At 39.1% G+C, this 20,986-nt stretch overlaps 1 protein-coding gene across 8 annotated transcripts in view; it reads left to right on the top strand.

Moving 5' to 3' along the window:
- The window catches only part of KIF16B (kinesin family member 16B), a 292,648-nt gene that overhangs the window by 34,541 nt on the left and 237,121 nt on the right, over window positions 1–20,986 (top strand). For 7 of the 8 annotated variants that reach the window (XM_055345060.1, XM_055345069.1, XM_055345039.1 and 4 more), the window contains exons 2-6: window positions 7,499–7,568; window positions 9,592–9,705; window positions 15,529–15,645; window positions 17,677–17,774; window positions 18,495–18,604. In XM_055345060.1, coding sequence (XP_055201035.1) covers window positions 7,499–7,568; window positions 9,592–9,705; window positions 15,529–15,645; window positions 17,677–17,774; window positions 18,495–18,604 — 509 coding nt within the window. Of the gene's footprint in view, window positions 1–7,498; window positions 7,569–9,591; window positions 9,706–11,689; window positions 14,118–15,528; window positions 15,646–17,676; window positions 17,775–18,494; window positions 18,605–20,986 lie in introns of those variants that run through there. The other variant, XM_055345031.1, reaches the window with a different exon arrangement.

Below are 20,986 nucleotides of genomic sequence, written 5' to 3'. Positions count from 1 at the left end.
AAAACCAAGAGTCAGATGCTTAACTGACTGAGCCACCCAGGTGCCCCTGTTTAATAGTTTTTAAAATAATGAGGTGATTCTTTTGACTCTCCAAAGGAAACCATTCAGTTTTTATTTTTTTTATGAGTTCATAAATTGATGCGTATTTCATGTGTTTCAGTCTATTGCAGTTACTGTTCTTTGTGCTACTCAGCTTTAGCCGTTGGGAACTTATTTCAGGTTGGCTCCTGAGTCTTTTTGACGTGGCTCGTATATTGGTTATTTCTCACTGTGTAACACAATTTAGGAGCTTCTGACAACATTTATTATCTCTCTGTTTCTGCGAGTCAGGAGTCAGGGTGGGGTTTATTTGGGTCCCCTGACCCACGCAGGGCCTCAAGGCTGTAGTCCAGGGCTTTCCAGCCTGGCTGGGGAGGGGCACTCCCAGGCTCACCCTTGGGATTACTGGCAAGCCGCAGGTCTTTGCCACGTGAGTCTCTCCTGAAGCCTCACAGTGTGGCAACTGGCTGTCCCTATTGCCAGGACTCTGAGAGAGAGACAAACCGGAGTTCCAGCAAGTCAGAAATCAGAATCTTGTAATCTAAGCTGGGAAGCACCAGACCATCACTTTTGTGGACTTAGTGTTGCGTTTGTTAGCACTGAGCTGCTAGGTCCAGCCCACTCTCCAGGGCAGAGGCTCACACAGGGACCTCGAATACTTGGAGACAGGGATCACCAGGAGCCACGTTAGAAATTGTCTGTGGACACCTTGAACAAACTGGTTGCTTCCAGTGTGCTAGCATCCTGCTTTATTGTGTGAGGAGATAGTTCAGATATTTGGACTGACTCTTTCTTCAAATAGCCCTGACTCTAAATGGAATTTAGAGACTCTAATTTGGGCATAAGATTCTAGGCGTTTTCAGGGGACAAAGCTAGGGAGTACTTTCTTTTTCCTTTTTTTAAGATTTATTTATTTGTTTATGATAGACAGAGAGAGAGAGAGAGAGAGAGAGAGAGAGAGAGAGGCAGAGACACAGGCAGAGGGAGAAGCAGGCTCCATGCACCAGGAGCCCGACGTGGGATTCGATCCTGGGACTCCAGGATCGCGCCCTGGGCCAAAGGCAGGCGCTAAACCGCTGAGCCACCCAGCCATCCCCGGGAGTACTTTCTTTCTTTTTAAAATTTAAATTCAATTAGTTACCATATAATGAGTTATTAGTTTCAGAGGTAGAGGTCAGTGATTCATCAGTCTTACATAATACCCAGTGCTCATTATATTGCGTACCTCCTTAATGTCCATCACCCAATTACCCCATTCCCCCACCTCCCTTCCTTCCAGTAACCCTAAGTTTGTTTCCTGTGATTAAGAGTCTTTTATGGTTTGTCTCCCTCTCTGATTTTGTCTTGTTTTATTTTTTCCACTCTTCCCTGTGATCCTCTGTTTTGTTTCTTAAAGTCCACATATGAGTTGAGAGCGTATGATAATTGTCTTTCTCTGATTGACATATTTCTGCTTAGCATAATACCTCTAGTTCCCTCCATGTTGTTGCAGATGGCAAGATTTCATTCTTTTTGATGGCTGGGTAGTATTCCGTTGTGTGTGTGTGTGTGTGTGTGTGTGTGTGTGTGTGTACACACACACACACATAAATGATTTCTTTTTTTTTATGACATCTTCTTTATCCATTCATCTGTCAGTGGACATCTGGACTCTTTCCATAGTTTGGCTATTGTGGACATTGCTGCTATAAATATTGTGGTGCAGGTGCCCCTTTGTATTACTATATTTGTATCTTTGGGATAAATACCCAGTTGTACAATTACTAGGTTGTAGGATAGCTCTATTTTTAGCCTCTTGGGGAACCTCCATACTATTTTCTTTTTTTTTTTTTCATACTTTTTTCCAGAGTGGCTGCACCAGCTTGCATTCCCACCAGCAGCGTATGAGGGTTCCCCTTTCTCTGCATTCTTACCAACATCTCTCCTGACTTGTTAATTTTAGACTTTGCGACTAGTGTGAGATAGCATCTCTTTGTGGCTTTGATTTGTGACTGATGCCAAGTGATGTTTTCATGTGTCTGTTGGCCTTTTGTATGTCTTTGGAGAAATGTCTGTTCATGTTTCTGCCCATTTCTTGATTGGATTATTTGTTCTTTGAGTGTTGAGTTTAATAAGTTCTTTATAGATTTTGTTTACTACCCTTTTGTTTGATAAGACATTTGGAAATATTTTCTCCCATTCTGTCTTTTGGTTTTGTCAACTCTTTCCTTTGCTGTGCAAAACCTTTTTGTCTTGATGAAGTCCCAATAGTTCATTTTTGCCTTTGTTCCCCCTGCCTTTGGAAACATGTCTAGCAAGAAGTTGCTGTGGCTGAGGTCACAGACGTTGCTGCCTGTTGTTTTCCTCTAGAATTTTAACGGATTCCTGTCTCTAGCTCTTTCATTGATTTTGAGTCTATTTTTGTATATAGTCTGAGGAAATGGCCCAGTTTCATTCTGCATATATGGCTGTCCAGTTTTCCCAGCACCATTTGTTGGTTGAGAAGCTGCCTTTTTTTTCCATTTGATATTCTTTCCTGCTTTGTCAAAGATTAGTTGACCATAGAGTTGAGGTTCTATTTCTGGGTTCTGTATTCTGTTTCTGTGATCTGTTTGTTTTTGTGACAATACCATACTGTCTTGATGATTATAGCTTTGTAATAGAGCTTAAAGTCCAGAATTGTGATGCCCCCTACTTTGGTTTTCTTTTTCAATACTCCTTTGACTATTTGGGGTCTTTTCTGGTTCCATATAAATTTTAGGGTTATTTGTTCCAGCTCTGTGAAAAGTTGATGGTATTTTGATGGGGATTGCATTGAATGTATAGATTGCTCTAGGTAGCCTAGACATTTCCAATATTCTTCCAATCCATGAGCATGGGACATTTTTCCATTTCTTTGTGTCTTCCCCAATTTCTTTCATGAGCGTTCTGTAGTTTTCTGAGTAGGATCCTTTTCTTCTTTGGTAAGGTTTATTCCTAAGTATTTTACAGTTTTTGGTGCATTTGTAAATGGAATTGACTGCTTAATTTCTCATTCTTGTGTTTCATTAGCATAAAGAAATGCAGTTGAATTTTGTGCATTGATTTTATATCCTGCCACTTTACTGAATTCCTGTATGAGTTCTAGCAATCTTGGGGTGGAGTTTTGGGTTTTCCATGTATAGTATTCTGTCATCTACGAAGAGGGAGAGTTTGACTTCTTCTTTGCTGATTTGAATGCCTTTTATTTCTTTCTGTTGTCTGATTGCAGAGGCTCTAGGACTTTTAGTAGTGTATTGAACAACAGTGATGATAGTGGACATCCCTGCTGTGTTCCTGACCTTAGGGGAAAAGCTCTTGGTGTTTCCCTGTTGAGAATGATATTCACCTTGGGCTTTTCATAGATGGCTTTTATGATATTGAGCAGTGTTCTCTCTAACCCTGCACCGTGAAGAGTTTTAATCAAGAAAGGATACTGTACTTTGTCAAATGCTTTTTCTGCACCTATTGAAGGGATCATACGATTCTTGTTCTTTTATTAATGTAGTGTATCACAGTGATTGATTTGTGGATGTTGAACCACCCTTACAGCCCAGGAATAAATCCCACTTGTTTGTGGTGAATAATCTTCTTAATGTACTGTTGGATCCTATTGGCTAGTATTTTGGTATAAATTTTTGCATCTGTGTTCATCAGGGATATTGGTCTGTAATTTTCCTTTTTGGTGAGATCTTGTCTGGTTTTGGGATCAAGGTAATGCTGGCCTCATAGAGTTTGGAAGTTTTCATTTCTATTTTTTGAAACAGCTTCAGAAGAATATGTATTAATTCTTCTTTAAACATTTGGTAGAATTCCCCTGGGAAGCCAGTCAGCCCTGGATCTTGTTTGTTGGGAGATTTTTGATTATTGCTTCAATTTCCTTGCTGGTTATAGGTCTGTTCAGGTTTTCTATTTCTTCCTAGTTGGTTTCATTGATTTCTGCTCCAATCTTTATTCCCTTCTGCTAGGTTAAGGCTTTATTTGCTGTTCTTTCTCTAGTTCCTTTAGGTGTAAAGTTAGGTGTTATGTATTTGAGATCTTTTTTCTTGAGAAAGGCTTGTATTGCTGTATACTTCCCTCTTAGGACTGCCTTTGCTGCATCCCAAAGGTTTTGAACAGTTGTATTTTCATTTTCATTTATTTCCATGAATTTTTTAAATTCTTAATTTCCCAGTTGACCCATTCATTCTATAGTAGGATGCTCTAACCTCCATGTATTTGAGTTCTTTCCAAATTTCCTGTTGTCTTTGAGTTCAAGTTTCAAAGCATTGAAACTCAATGATCTCAATCTTTTGGTACTGTTTAAAACCTGATTTGTGACCCAGTATGTGATCTATTCTAGAGAATGTTCCATGTGCACTCGAGAAGAATGTGTATTTTGTTGCTTGAGGATGTAATGTTATGAAGTCCATCTGGTCCAGTGTGTCATTCAAAGCCCTGGTTTCCTTGTTGATCTTCTGCAGTGAGTGGGGTGTTAAAGTCCCTCGCTATTATTATTGATGTATTTCTTTAATTTTGTTATTGTTTGGTTTATATAATTGACTGCTCCCATGTTAGGGACATAAATATTTATAATTGTTAGATCTTCTTTTTGGATAGACACTTTAATTATTATACGATGTCCTTCCTCATCTCTTATTATAGTCTTTAGTTTCATATCTAATTTGTGTGATATAAGGATTGCTACCCCAGCTTTCTTTTGATGTCCATTAGCATGATAAATGATTTTCTACCCCCTCACTTTCAATCTGGAAGTGTTTTTGGGTCTAAAACAAATCTCTTCAGACAGCATATGGATGGGTCTTGCTTTTTTATCCAATCTGATATATTTTGATTGCAGCATTTAGACCATTTACATTGAGAGTAACTATTGAAAGATTGGAATTTAGTGCCATTGTATTGCCTGTAGAATCACTGTTTCTGTGTATTGTTTCTCTTCCTTTCTGGTCTGAGTTACTTATTGGCTCTCACTTTGCTTAAAATATCCCTTTTAATATTTCTTGCAGGGCTGGTTTAGTTATCACAAATTCTTTTAGTTTCTGTTTGTCCTGGAAGTTTTTTATCCCTCCTTCTATTTTGAATAACAGCCTAGCTGGATAAAGTATTCTTGGGTGCATATTTTTTTTTAAATTATTTTGCATCCTGAATATATCATACCAGTCCTTTCTGGCCTGCCAGGTCTTGGTGGATTGGTGTGCTGTCAATCTAGTGTTTCTACCTTTTTAAGTTATGGACCTCTTCTCCCCTAGCTGTTTTTGGATTTTCTGTCTCTGAGATTTGGAAATTTCACTATTATATGTTGGGGTTTTGACCTCTTTTTACTGAGTTTCAGGGGTGTTCTCTGTGCCTCCTTGAATGTCTGTTTCCTTCCTCAGGTTAGGGAAGTCCTCCACTGTCATTCGCTCCAATATACCTTCTGCCCCTTTCTCTCTTTTTCCTCCTTTTCTGGGATCTCAGTTATTCTAATATTGTTTCGTTTTATGGTATCACTTATCTCTTGAATTCTCCCCTCATGATCCAGTAGTTGTTTATCTCTTTCTCAGCTTCTTTATTCTTCATCTTCTATATCACTAATTCTCTCCTCTCCCTCATTTATTCTAGCATTTAGAGCTTCTGCTTTTGATTGCATCTCATTAATAGCCTTTTTTATTTCTACTTGATTAGATTTTAGTTGTTTCTCCAGAAAGGGATTCTCTAGTGTCTTCTATGCATTTCTCAAGCCCAGCTGTTATCTTTATAATCATTAGTCTGAACTCTAGTTAGGACATCTTCTGTCTTTACTGATTAGGTCCCTGTCAGTCGGTACTGCCTCCTGTTCTCTTTCTTGAGGTGAGTTTTCTGTCTTGTCATTCATACAGAAAGTAGTCGCTTTTCCATTTGCAGAGTTGCAGCTGTTTTTTAGATCTCTGGTTGAGTTTGCAGGTGTTCACAATGATTTGATAGCTCTCTAGCTGAATTCTTGGGGCCAGATGAAACTAAGATAATATACTCCACCATCTTGGACTACTGGGAAAGGGGTCTTTTCTGTTTCCTTTCCAATTTCAGATAAAGTTTATGCTAGTTCCATTCAAATGTAGGACCACAGAGTTTTTACTTAACCTCATCCATCTTACGTTTGTATCTCCTTTCATTCAAAAACCTTGGTTCTCAAGGTCACAACCATAATTACTTAGGTATTATCCCATAGTACACAAACAGAAATAACTGAATGACAACACTTACTTTACCAGCAGAAATTTGATTACTGAAAGTGCTTTAAGATTTCTTCACAGTTTTTTCCCCCACTGTGGACTATATCCCACTACATTCTACAGTCAGATTTCAGTATACAGTCATGATTGGAATCATCTTGCACTGTGGTGCTGATGCACAGTTAGGTTCATTTGCTTCAGCTTTTCTGTTTTAGATCACTTCATTTTAACTTAATTTTAATTTTATTTTTTAACACTGAACGTATCACCTGCATTTCAAGCCTTTTTTTTTTTTTTTAAACACTGATGTGTTTCAGACCACTTTAAAAAATAATCTTGTTTTTTGGGTATAAATTATTTTCATCATTCTAAAGATGATCTAAGATTCTGGATTTTTTGTAGAAATCTAGCTTCTGTCTCTGTCTCCTCCACTTTTGTTTTCTTCTTTCCCCATAGTTGGCTGGACTTTTGAAAAATAAGTAGGCTATCCTTTTTGTCTTTACGTAAAAGTGGTAGCATTTTAGGTAGATTTTTCTCCATTTTGCATTCCCCTTTTAACAATACACCCTGGCTACCACCCCCAGCAGTATATAGAGACCTTCTTCATTCTTTTTCAGTGACAGTCCACTCCACTGTGTAGATACATGGTCATTTATTTTTGAGAACTATACTTCTTAAGAGTTCTGTGGATTTCCAATTCTGCTGTTTTCCAGGAACTGCAGTTTCTGAATGCTTATAGAGAGAAGGTGGTCGGAGGGGGCAGTGTCCTGGCTGCTTCTAAAAGCAGTACCTATTTGTGACCATTCATATCAGTTTTCTTCTTGGTTCTCATCCTGGGTGGAGGGGAAGTGTCTGTCTTTTTGTAACCAGGTAACAATCAATCAATCAATCAGTAAATAATTAAGTAAATAAGTAAAGAAAGGAAGAAAGAAGAGAAAGAAAAGAAAGCAAGCAAGCAAGCAGTGCTTTTTTCATGAGTCACACAGCCCTTCACAGTTTCTGTCATTTAATTTACACTCCTTTTGGCTTGCAGTTAGAAATTCTTCCAGGTTTTGAGAACACATTATTTGTCAGTCTTAAGTTTTTTGATGGTGACATCTGTTTTATGTGTCTTTGTGTTTATATTAGTAAGGATTTGGGAGGAGTGGTATCACAGATTGTGCTTCAGATGCCATTTAAAAACAAACCCCCATATGTAAAAAGTAAATAAAACAAATGTTTTAAAAACAATCTTTTCTCTCCTAACTAGTACTGAATTATTTGTGTTGCAGGGAGAAGGACTTGGAAGCCAAATTCATTATTCAAATGGAGAAAAGCAAAACAACCATCACAAACTTAAAGGCAAGTAGCAACCTGGCCTTCCTCCATGAGCCTCGTTTAATTTATTGTCAAAATGATTTGTTGGTAAATAAAACACGTCTACCATTCCTTACCCCTCCTCCTTACCCCTTACTCCTCCTCCTTAGTTCAACTAGCCACATCAACTTGCCCTTGGCTAGAGATTGTCCATGAGGCAAGAGGGTGGTGCTCTGTCTCCTCTCCTGTCCCCTGGTTTCATTTGATCTCAGAGCCCTTGTATGGGAACTCATAGGTTTAGCCCAGGCTCAGCATTGTTATCCTATATCCTGTGGAAGATCCTTAGCCTGGAAATTGGCTGCATTCTGTGAATCATAAGTAAACGTTGGCCCTAGATTTGTTTCTGTTCTTAATGAAAATAATCATGTTTTGTAAACTTTACAAGAGAAGCTTGTATTATTATTCAAAACGCAGGGGATGAAAGATTTTTTAAAAATGGATATATATATTTTTTTTTCCCCTGGAAGAGATCATTGAAAAAAACAGAATTTTCTAGGATGGCATTTTCTTCCTTTTGCACTTAAAATATCCTGGTATTTTTCCTTGGTCAGTGAATTTGTTAAGGACTGTGAATACTTTTCACTTGGTGGGGTGGGGGCTGGATAAGAGTGTAAAATTAATAATAAATCATGTGCTTTATGAATGCAACCCCTCTGTCCTCTTATATTTTTCATTAACTTACAGGTTTGGGTTTCTGAGGCCTCCTGCTCTAAGGCCAAGTGCAGATCAATCTCTAGTTGGATTTCTGTTAATTTGTGGCTCAAGGGACTGGATACTTTGAAATTCAGTCTCAAAGTAGAGACACTTGATCTCCAGTGATAGAACCTGGGGAATGTTTCTATCTTCCAGTTAGGCCATGCTCTGGATAATTTGATAGGCTTCCTTTGCCTGAGGCATTCGCCAGTGGAATGTCTTCCTTTCTTCTCTGACCACAATCCTGGTACCTTCTAGCTCTGTCTGGCCCTACTGGCTTTCCCTCCTTTGACCTGCCACATCTCACATTTCTGCCAGTCATCACTTGACTATTGCTCCTGTTAATTACCTTTGCTTTGCTTCATGTCTGCATGCTCACAATACTTTGGTAAAAGTTTAATCACTAAAAAATTACATTTACTGAAATAGAAGAGACCCTTGCCTCTGGATGCATCTCTTCTTTGTGCATTATAGAATCTATTTTCTTGGTTACTCTGTTGCCCTTTGAGTTTTACAAACATTTCCTCATCTGATATAATAAAAACAGATGTCCAGATATTTAACATTTTAATAATAACCGTAGAAATCGTTTATTTATAGAATCTGAGTTATGTTGGAAAATATGCTTATTAAATTTTTTCAGCATGTATCCAGAGAACTGTGTGAAGCTTTGGTGGCTTATGATAATTTTTAAACATGATTTTTGGTTCAGTTTAGGTATATAGCAAGGTAGGCAAGACACATGCAAACGTCTGCAATAAACTCCTAATAGAGTATGTCCTGGGAGAATCTAGCCTCCTGGAGGTGGCAGCAGTTACTTCTGGATGTAGTGCCCAAGGGCAGCTTCTTGGAAGAGGAAGCACCAGACCTGGAATTTTTAGTGTGGCAGAAAAACTGCATGATTCTAGGGGGCTGTAGTCACATCACAGTCTATGTGATTAGCAGCCCCTAGAGTTCTGCAGACCCCGACTCTTGTGGTCTGGTGGAGGAAACAGTACAAGGTACTGATGCCAGAGAAAAAATAGGAGTCTGGTTGGAGTGTTGGGTTTATATAAGAGAATCATGATAAAAAATCCAGAAAAGTATCCTTGGGTCATAGCATAGAGAGCCAGGATTGCTGGGAGGAGTTCAGGATTTATCATCTATCTGTCCATCTATCTAGGGGGAGATCAGGAGGGAGTAAATGCTTATTGGAGTGTAAGTATGAAAAGTGGTGATCGCTGCATATTTCTTATGGGTTTTTCTTTTCTTGACTTGGATAGATCACTTAGCTCTCAGTGCTTTTTACATTGTTACCATAATCCTCTCCCTCTAGATACCAGAAGGAGGGACTGGGGACTCGGGAAGAGAACGGACCAAGACCTTCACCTATGACTTCTCTTTCTATTCTGCTGATATGAAAAGTCCAGATTATGTCTCACAAGAGATGGTACGAGAGCTTCATAATCTTTATTTTGATTTACTTCCATGTTGGGAAAAACTCTTTAAAACATCTTGTTTTTTTTTTTTTTTTTAAATAGTACTTCTGTAAAATTCACCTTTATCTTAATTAAGCCTGAGAAAAATTCAGTCTCTACAAAGTTTATTCTGTTTTTCACTTATGAGCATGATTATTATTATAATCATTTTTTTTTAAACTTGGACATGACTATTGTTTTGAAGGAGCTCTTCAAATAAAGCATTTTGAGGGTGCCACTTATATATTGCTAAGCCTGGCAAACAAGCCACTCAGCTCTGAGTCCTGCTGCAACAGAGGTTTAGGAGTTAGATTTCAAACCCAGGTCCAGTTCCCTGTGAGTAGATCATTATAGGATTCTAGAAAGAACAAAAAATTTTGTTCAGAATTTTTCTAGAATCTAGAATGTAGCTGGAATTTACTAAGGAAACCTATGCTATAGGCTTTTATGGTGTAAAATGTAGACATGACATGGGCACAGAACAGATCTAGAGATCATCATAGGAAACCATTGCATGTTGACATTGCAGTGAGCGAGACAGTGGCATTTTCCTGGGACTTCCTGGGTGTTTGAACAGAGCAGTTATTGGGAAGCATTACTGAGAGGAGAATTATGGGCTTCTTCTGGGCTTGTTAACAGCTTCTTTAAATATATTGCTTCAGGGCTGTGTGTGTTAAAACTAGGGTAAGAATTTCTGTCTTGCCTGGCCTGGGTTATAATCCACACAATGGCCTCTTAAGGTGGTATTATTGTCTCGTTGCTTGCAACTTGTTGTGTCCATGTACCAGAATCACCACATTGCCTAGAATGTGTTAAAAATGCAAAATCTTGACCAATTTTGGACCCGCTGAATCAAACTGCATTTTTTTTTTTTTAGCAGGTTCCCAGGTGATTTGCACCCACCTCAACATTGGAGAACCACGGTTGGTTAGGAAATGTTTTGTGGAAGAGATTGGGTTTACTGAAGCAACATAAACATTGGCATTAGGATAGACAACTTAGAGGAAGTATTAAAAAGGAGAAGATTGGAGTGATTGTATCCAGAACATATGGATTCAGCATCAGGGCAAAAATAGAAGGGATGACAGCAGTAAGAATGAGAGCCATAGAAAGAGAGGAGTTGCTTGATATGAAAGAGGGGCTGGCAATTAATGTTGCCTGAGTTTGTGTTGATGTCTAAGACTCTGCTTGGCACTCACATACCTTGTCTCACTGGATTCTCACAAGGCCAGATTTAACTTCAACACTCTGTTTTTCTTTGTCACAGAGACTCACGGAGCTCAAGTACCTTGCTCAAGTCCATAGACATAATTGATTTAATAATAGCAGAGTTGAGGTCCTGAGGTCAAGGTGTAGGGCAATGGAGATGCCACTGGAAGACCTTCAGGGCACAAGAGAAAACGTTTGGTTTGTTCTAAGTAATAGATGGCTAGGGCAAGCCCCGTTCATGAATAAATGAACAAGTGAATAGTGTTAAAAACCAAAATTCAGTCAAGTAAATTTAAAGATCTAATTGGCTTTATTCATCAATTCATGATTCCTGCAGCATACCATCCAGCAAGTAGAAAGGAGTTTTGAAGAGCTGTACCAAATGGAAGGATTTTATAAGCAGAAATAGGGCCAGACAAGTAGCAGAAGAAAAGAAAGGATTGTTTCAGGGAAAAGTAGAGGATCACCTCATCTTCCTTTAGGGGATGGAGAGGGCCCATGTTACAAATTACCTCATTGGTGCTGATGAGAGAATCCCTGACTGACCAGTTAAGACTACCTTTTTAGGGGGATCCCTGGGTGGCGCAGCGGTTTGGCGCCTGCCTTTGGCCCAGGGCGCGATCCTGGAGACCCGGGATCGAATCCCACATCGGGCTCCCGGTGCATGGAGCCTGCTTCTTCCTCTGCCTATGTCTCTGCCTCTCTCTCTCTCTCTCTCTCTCTCTATCATAAAAAAAAAAAAAAAGACTACCTTTTTAGGGGAGGCTGAAATTGTGATTAAGTTAGGTATTGAACCCTGGTTTGGTGGCTTGGTCTGGCATAAGTGACTTCACTTGGGCCTGTAGTTTTCTTTTTAACAGCAGTGCGGATGACTTTGCTGTTGAGGAAATGGATTAATCAGTGTTGGTAGCTGGGAGTATGGTGAGCAATAGAATGTTTTAGGTATTGGAATCCAGATTTTGGCTTTATTATCAGAATGGGAATGCAGTGGCTGGTGTGAGGGAATTTGTTAAGGGAAAAGCCAGTTCATTCTACAGTCTTCAGAATGTCTTCCACAGAGGATGGATAAAGAGCCTTGAGGGTTTCCACTGCTAACTTACCAATGAGCAGCAGGCTTTTCTTTCTTATTCAACCTGAATCTGAAGCCTTTTGGAGAGAGAGGGCTGTGCTGAGGGAAAGTCCACAGTGGGAGGAGCAGAGCGGTGTGTGACAGCAGGGCTTGGCACACTGGAGATTCTCGGTAAACATTGCTGACAGAACTCGTTTACAGATGGTGGTTAATTTATGGGAACAGATGACATTTCCTGGTTCTACGAGAGTCAAGATCAGGGAAACAGTAACAAGGATAGCTTCTTTGGAAGTTAAAAATAAATACTCAATCTTAAAAATAGTTTTAGTTTGTGAAAAGTTTTTAACCGATAGGGATAATTTCCATGCTTCAGGTGGATGTGGAGCATCTCTTCTCAGGTGTTTTGGGCTTTGCAGCTTTGTTTATATAGTTATATATAAATAACTTGACATTGTTCCATTAAATTAGAAAACTAAAAAAGCCTGGAGTTGTGTTGGTAAATACTACTTTCTAGCAGAATCACATTAATGAAATCAGCTTAGGTACAGGAAAAAACCTATTTTTTTAAAAAAAATGCTCTGTAAAAGAGAAGGATGATCTTCCCTCACCCCAGTGTTAAAAAGCAAAAAAGCTTCAGTTTTGACTATCGATTAAAGTTTTCATGCTGCCGTGTCTGGCACAGGATTTGAGCTGTCAGGTTGCATCCCTGCTATAAACAGGAAAACTCAAGCTTAGCATAATGGTGGTCTTCTCCTCCTTCTCATCTAAATATAAAGGCATCTTGAGAAAATATATTATGCCTATTACTATAGTTCAACTCAAGTTTCCCTTTTAAACAAATGCCAAATAAGGCCAGTAATATTTCTTTCTTACAAATTAATTTTAGATTTAGAAAAAACAAAAACTGCACTGAGCATTTAAAGTCTATACTCATATAAATTAAAGACCATTAAATAAGGTCTGATTTTCCTCATGGTTCAAAACTCCAGAGGGAGGCCTTGCTGTCCTCACACAACCTGTTCCTTGATTCAATCCTGGAGAAACTTGAAACCTACTATCTACCAGTTGACAGGCTGGATGGGTGAGTCTTTTGTTTTCAGAGTGCCCTCTTGTGGGCAGTTTCCCTCAAGTGAGGCTCCGTGGTGCCTTGGATGACCCTGGAGATCAGCTTGAAAATCTGTGCTCAGACAAGCAGCAAGGTGGATTTTGGCTCACCTGGCCTGGTGAGGACCTCAGCAGGGTTTTGATGCCAACGTGGGAGTGCAGGACCTCACAAAGCAGCCCCTCTCTCCCCACCTTGCTTTGATGGATGTTGATAAAGAAGTGCTTCCTAGGAGCCGCAGCGGGCCTGGCCCGGCTCTCAGCACCTCCAGACCTGCATATTCTAGGCCTATTTTGCAGTAATGTCCGCCAGCCCCCTCCCCCCCTCCCCCCAGAACTCCAAGTCTGTCAGAGAACTCCAGTTGAATTAGCTTTCTGGAAAGATAGGTAATAGTAAAATGATGGATGGGATTTTAACCCTGGGAAAGAGTTTTATTTTGAAAACTTTTGGGTTTGGTTTAAATATATTTGCTGTGACTTTGCTTTAGCCTCGGATAAAGGTATTATAGAAGATCTTTCTTTTATTCTTTGGGAACTTAATATAAGGCTGTTCTTCCTATCCAGTGGCACCTTGTGACATGGTAAAAATGATAGATGACTTTTATTTTTTGTGTAATCAGAATTGAAGAAATATTTAGTTTTTCCTCATGTTCCATATACAGGGGTGAAAACTAACCTAGGATGGGTGGTCTGGAGCCATGCGTCTCCTTGGGATTCCTGGCTGGCTGCTTCTTCAGTTTGTGGGACAAGGTCCTTTCAAGGAAGGCTGGACCTCATGGCTGATGTCAATGATGTGGGAAGAAGCCACATAATGATAAAGTCTTTAGAAGCACAGGCCTTGGGGTCAGAAGTACCTAGTGCAAATCCCAACTCTGCTGCTTACTGTGTACACTCATCTAACTCTCTACCTGAAAAATAGATCGAAGTGATGCTACTGATCCAGTAGCATTTTATGGAGACTAATACGTGAGCACAGTGTGATCTGCTGTCATGGTTGAGAGTTGAGTAAGTTATCAGAATTTGAGAATAGGACTAGAAAATATCCCCTCTTAAAGCTGAAGTGGATACAAATAAACAGCATGAATGAGACTGGTCATTTTGGAAGTGACTCTATTGAAATGATACTTTGAAAATTTTTGATGGAGAAACTGATAAAGTTGAAGCAAGATGGCAGCAAGATGGTGCCTGAAGAAAGCTGAAGTCTGGGTGGCTTTTTATTTTGTCCTTGGTTGACAGGCTGTGTTATTAACAGGGATGGATTAGTGGAGCCGAGATTGAGAGAGCAGTGTTTATCGGCCCTGTCTAGGGGTGGCTGGAGGGTGTAGATCTCTGCAGGGGAGATACATGGTCTCAAGTTTAGCTAACTCAATATCACTTACAGAGACTGAACACTTCTGAGGGGTTGATGAGGCTCCCACCTTGGACTGTGGTAACTCCACAATGCAGTGCCTCACCTCTTCCTGGCTCTGACTGAGAACTTGGTAACACTGCCTTGTAACATCTCTTCAGCTGCCGATGTGCCTCATTTTTGAAGCAGTGAGGAGTTTTACATGCCCATAATGTGTCTGTTGATCTAAGAAGGCAGGAGGCAACGTGAAGGCTTGGGAGTTTGGAAAGCTTTTGTTGGTCCTCTTCCCAACTGTGTGTACCTAGGATGGCCACACATCTCATTTGGCCTCATTTATATCAGCCGTCTGGGTGAAGTATTTGTCCTTCACCATCTTTTATTCCCCAGAGTGTCCCACTGCAATTACGTGGTGTGGCAGACATGGACTCAGGCCCTTGGAGGTACAACACCAAGCCCCACACAACTCATCTCCCTGCTGTCTCCATCCTAGCCAGATATTCAGATAGGAAAAAAACATCTGGCCTCTGACTCGGGGGATCCAGTCATCCCAGCCTCATTCACACCCACCCATCAGCTCTCAGAGAACCTTCTGAGACTTCGATAAATAGCTGAGCCCTTAAAATGACAGCATTGATTTGGCATGGTTTGGGCAATAACTTCTGGCTGCTGTGATTTTTAGGTTTTGAATATTTAGTTTCTGGAAACTCTGATAGAATGAATAACTTTATATGTTTATTTAATTCTGGAATGATAAATCAGCATGCTTTAAAATCATTTTTGCTTCTGAGACATGATTGTCACTTTACCTTGTTTACATTTTTATATTGCAGGAGTTTTTTGTTAAGTAGTAAAAAGGATGGGGTTGCTTTTTGCTTCCTTAAGTTTCCTTTTGATTAAAAACTTGGGTACATACATATTCTGTTGTGATAGTTCTGCGATGATTTATTTATATGGTATAATCCTTATAGGATGAAAGTAACGTTCAAGAATATTGTCAATACTGAAGGTGATTTTATTAAAATCTATGGTAATTGTGTCTTTTGTGTTTTTTTTTTATTCTGCTTTCAGGTTTTTAAAACCCTTGGCACAGATGTCGTGAAGTCTGCATTTGAAGGTTATAATGCTTGTGTCTTTGCGTATGGACAAACTGGATCGGGAAAGTCCTACACTATGATGGGAAATTCTGTATGTTGTTTTACACTGTGGGGAGAAAATTTCTCATTATCTCTCTTTGGACTCATAGAATTATCTCTTTTATCTAGTTGGCCTGTACTAACTTGCTTTTCATGTTCTGATCATTCTTTAGCAATAAGATAAAACTCAGTAATAAGTTGGACTAAATTTCCTTTGAGAGATTTTAAATTAGAAATAGTTTTAAGTTTATAAGCATGAATAATGGATGCAAGTCTCAGTTCATTTTCTGCTTTTAAAGGCTTTATAATCTTATCAAAAAGTATGCTGGGCCCACAAGTAATTTATTCTTCTTTTCTGCCAACACAACAGTTTGAATAAAATTACTGAACTCTGTTCTCTTTAAAATTATTCAAAACATACTTTGCTCAAGAGAAATGTAAAAAAAAAAAATCCCTCTGGTTGAAAGGTACTATATAACTCTAGCATATACATAAAAAGAGAATTACACTGTTTGCATAAAGTCTATAACATAGAGTATGGAGTATGTAGAGTAGCATGGTTACGGAGTTTGTAGAGTTTAGTTAGTTACACCATAGAAACTAACAGACATTAAATTTACACTTGCCCCAAAATATGGAGCAGTAAAGACATTATTGCAGGAGCCTTATCTCATTCTATGTTTTCTTGAGATCTAGATAGTGCTTGTGTGTTTGACTTATGTCTAGTGAAAACTCTCTTCACTGCCTGTCAGACCTGTGGCCTGTTCTGGATGTGGAGGAACCAGCAGGGGGTCACAGGGCTTCCTGCTGGCCTGCACAGTGGAGTCTTTAATGCCTAAGGTTTGGTAGTTCATGGAAGTAGTAGTAGCGCATTAAAGGGGTTGGGGTCTTTCCAGATGGAAGCATTTGAGTGCTTGGGACCTGGCTTCTTAAATTCAGGCTTTTCCTTTACAGGAGAAGTAGATAAATGCCATGCTGCAAATCCTCAATGCTGAGCAGTGTGGGAGACTACATAGGAGAGCAAGCAGTTAGTTTCAGGAGTTTGATATTTCCTTTTATCATTACTTCTCCCTTCCTAGTTTTCCACTGTGCCTTTGCCAAAAAAAAAAAAAAAAAGTCTTCTCTAAAAATGAAATTTGCATGTTGATCCCTCTAGTAGCTCTTTTATGTAAGTTAAACATTCATAAAGCACTCCTAAATTACATCTGTTTTTCTCTGACCTTATAGTTGAGAACCATTGGGTCTTCCTTTTTTTTTTTTTCTTTTTAAAGGCACAGCAAAAAAATATAATGAAAAGCCCAATTTTCCTTGATAAGAATTGGTACCAATTTAATGGTGTAAGAGAAAAAAATTCTTAATGTTGTGATGATTTTTTTTTTTTGAGGCGGGGATGTTGAGTGAAGGTAGGGAGGCTCTTCAGATGAATACGCTGTAGCTCTGAAGTTTTGGTTTCCTAAGAAGAACATTTGGCCTCATCTTTAACATTGTTCTGAGGTTCATCAGCTTGTTAATGCCAGCTGAAACATGAGTACTCCTGAAGATGCCCATGTCGCATAATATGTATTAACATCTGTCTAGGAAGGCCAGTGTTGGGATTAGTGCATCAAAGGAGGGATATAATACATGTTTCAGTGTGGTCCTATCACCTAAGGGTTAAGACAGTTATCAGCTACTTTGAGTGCTTACCAAGGTCTCTTAGGTGTTTTTCTTCTCAGTGTATATTTCACCTTCTTTGATCATCTGACTTGATCAGATTTTCCACATTTATTCTACAGCTGTAGACCATCTTGTTTGAAAGTTAAGGAATAGATCTTCTATGCTTTCAAGTCAGGATTTAATTAACAGCTGATAATTGTATATGACCCGAGACCTAGCATGTAAAAGTTAGAAAGCTCCACCCTCTTATTTCAGAGGCGAGGAAGCAGGTCTGAGGGGGTAAATGGTGTATCTGGGGTCCTGTGGTGGTAGGCTTGGGTTTGACATGCAGGCCCCTTGAGTAAATCCATTCTGGCAAATTGCAAATTCAGCCATTGGTTGGTTTTATTTCAAGTGACAGCTGTGGCATTCCTCCTTCCCACTGCAGGGCGATTCTGGCTTAATACCTCGGATCTGTGAAGGGCTCTTTAGTCGTATAAATGAAACCACCAGATGGGATGAAGCATCTTTTCGAACTGAAGTCAGGTAGGACCTGGGACCTGGTACGGTAACTGAATGTGTGAGCTCGGTTGGAGCTTCTCTCTAGGCATGAGGAGTAGATAAAGGATAAAGCCTTTGGATACTTGAAGGAAGAATCTGCCTTTTCCCCTCCTGCACTATCATAGAAAGAAGTGAAGCTTGAAATATGTCTGTTTTCAGTGACTTTCTTGGGTGCAATTTGGATTAGGATTTGGGAGGCTAGCAGAAATAATCCTGTTTGGTCAGAAACTCTGACATAGGATGTTTATTTCAAATAGAGTGAGCTTTTGACATTTAAGTGTATATACCCCACTGGCCTTATTCTTTGATCTGAATAAGGTTTGTGTTATTCTTCGTGTTAGTAGAATCACTATACATCTAATCTTTAAATAAATCTGGATAGTTGAGGGTTTTTTTTTTCTTCATTGAAGGGACTAACGTGACAGTCAGAAGTCCTTAGAGCTGCTTGACCTTTTAGTGGCTGTGAGGTCTTGGACAAGTCATTTAAAAAACTATTCCCCTTTATTATCTAACCTGTAAAATGGGAATAATAGTAGTACCTGCCTCTGGGCTATTGAAGGAATTAAATGAAGTAATCCACTTACCTGCTAAGCATAGTACCTGATAAATAGTTATCACACAAAAACATGTTGCTGCTGTTACTGTTTTGTTGTTATTCATGTCTGAAATCATCTTACTGAATTCAATCCTATTTAAAATTTTTAGCTACTTGGAAATTTATAATGAACGTGTGAGAGACCTACTTAGGCGGAAGTCATCCAAAACTTTCAATTTAAGAGTCCGAGAGCACCCAAAAGAAGGACCTTATGTTGAAGGTAAGAGTGAATATTTCACAGCTCTGTTCTTGGAAATTGGTGTTAAAAACAGTAGTTTCAGGGGAAAAATGTAAAATAATGGTGAGATGTAAACAGTTTATCTTGGGCATTTTATTATAGTAAAAATGACGTGCTGTCACTACAGGTGTCACTAGTATGAATTTATATTTCACTGGGCATCCACTGATTTTATGGGCTTGCCAATAGATTTCCTCTGGCTTTCAGAATAAGAACTCTTTGGAAATTTGTTTTCCAATGTTCTCAGGCAACATAAGTGACCCTCAAGGTGTCTCTTTAAATGATACTGCATCTTAGTGGTATATTTTTACTGATCTTAGCGGTAGCTTATGACCATAAGGAGATTCTAAGACCTCTCACCTTGTGAGAAGAACATTGACAGAGTTTCATGTGCTGTGGTCCTTAGCATTTGTGTTGTGATAACACTAGCTATGTCACAATCACTTGTGAGGAATGTCACAAGTAATGCTGGGTAAAGGACTGGCCCTTGCTAATTATTTATAAATAGGCTGGGTTTAAGGCTATCTTGATAATGAAGCTCCTCTCAGCTTACTCACGTAGGTAGCTAAGTTGTGGCTGGCTGTTGGAATCACACACAGAAATGTGCTTTCCTGTGGCTGTTGTCCTTCATCTCTGTCTTGTTGGAGGCAAGGCTGAGAACTGGTCCTGGGCTTAAAAACATGTTCCTATTTTCGTTGTCTTTTTCACCTAGTGTTATCAGGTGGACTAACAGGACTCTGTGTATTTTATTAAATTTCCAATTGAAATTTCTCCTTTTATGCCCAAAGTAAATTGTATAACTATGTATTTGTTTTGTGGAGCGTGGAATAGCTATTATTGTTAATAGCTTTTAGGCTAACTGTGCCTTCATGCTTCCCTTTAATTGTCTTATCAGATGTTAAAGCATATTATAAAGCTGGTTTATGAAGAGACAGAATAATCAAACAGGGGAAACATCCGGAATCTGATGTAGATACTTATGGGGATTTAGTTTCTAATAAATCTGATATTCAAACATTGGAGGAATATTGGTTGTTAAGCTGTCTGGGAGGAAACAAAAAGAGTAAATTGGTAGCATAGCTCCATTTTTATACCAGGATAAATGGCAGATGGAACAAAGATTTTATTTTATTTTAATTTTTAAAAAATATTTTATTTATTTATTTGAGAGAGAGAGAGAGAACATGCACAAGCAGGGGAGGGGGCAGAGAGAGAGAGAGAAACAGACTCCCTGCTGAGCAGAGAGCCCAACAATGCAGGGCTGGATCCAAGGACCCCAAGATCACACCTTGAGCCAAAGGCAGACGCTCAACCACTGAACCACCCAGGTATCCCTAGAGGAGGGAAGTTTTTTTTAAAATTACTTAAAACTCAGGAACCATGGAATGAAAGTGTTAAATGTGAAGTGGTAAAAAAATAGAATTTGGCAGAAACCCCATCAACAAAGGAAAAAGACAACTTACAAAGTAGGGAAAGTCTTTTCAATCCGAGTTTCAGACAGATGACTAGTTTCCCTCATATATAAAGAGATCATGTAACTCAGTAAGGACAGATTCAATAACCAAGTAGAAAAACACAGATGTGAATAGATTGCTCACAGAAATAGGAATGCGGATGGTTTTTAATGGAGGAAAGATGCTCAGCCTCACTCATACTCAGAGAAAAGCAAAATAAAAAAGTCTTAAAAGATAACATTTATTACCTATCCCTGATAGATGTAAGCAAGCCTGATAAGACAGTGTTAAGACATAGGTAGTCTTATACTAGTAACTGCTGGGTATAAATTGCCTCTTAGGGAGGACAATTTTGCAATATCCATCAAAATTTCAAATGTGCTTCGATCTAGCACTTAGGCCTCTTAAGAATTTATTCTGGAGAAATATTCACAATATTTGAAAAGAGTGTGTACAAGATTATTTATAGCAGTGTTACGTATATTTGTAACAAAATGTAAGCAAGCATCTATAGTCTCAACAGGAGACTGGCTAAATTGGAAATTGGTTATGGTCCCTGCATACAATTGAAGGCTCTATGGCCATAAACTTGAGTGAGGAATTACCTTCACTGATATTCTTTAGCATATTGTTATATAGAAAAAAGCAGGATGCAAAACAATGTTTATGGTATGCTGCCATGTTTGAAAGGGAAAATAAGATGGCTTTATATATATATGTATTGGCTGCATCTGTATGGGTTATTTCTAGAAGGGTGTGGAGAAACTAATTCCATTGGGTTGCCTGACAGAGGGCAAGTGGGGAGTGGATCTTAGAATAGGGGTCGGGGGAGACCCCTTTACAGGAGACCCCTTTTCACAGTATACCTTTTGTAGCCTTCGATTTTAGAACCATATAAATGTTCCTCAAA

The sequence above is a fragment of the Nyctereutes procyonoides genome, unplaced genomic scaffold (genome assembly GCF_905146905.1).
Source record: "Nyctereutes procyonoides isolate TBG_1078 unplaced genomic scaffold, NYPRO_anot_genome, whole genome shotgun sequence".
NCBI lineage: Eukaryota > Metazoa > Chordata > Mammalia > Carnivora > Canidae > Nyctereutes > Nyctereutes procyonoides.
This window is presented reverse-complemented; position numbering and strand designations above follow the sequence as displayed.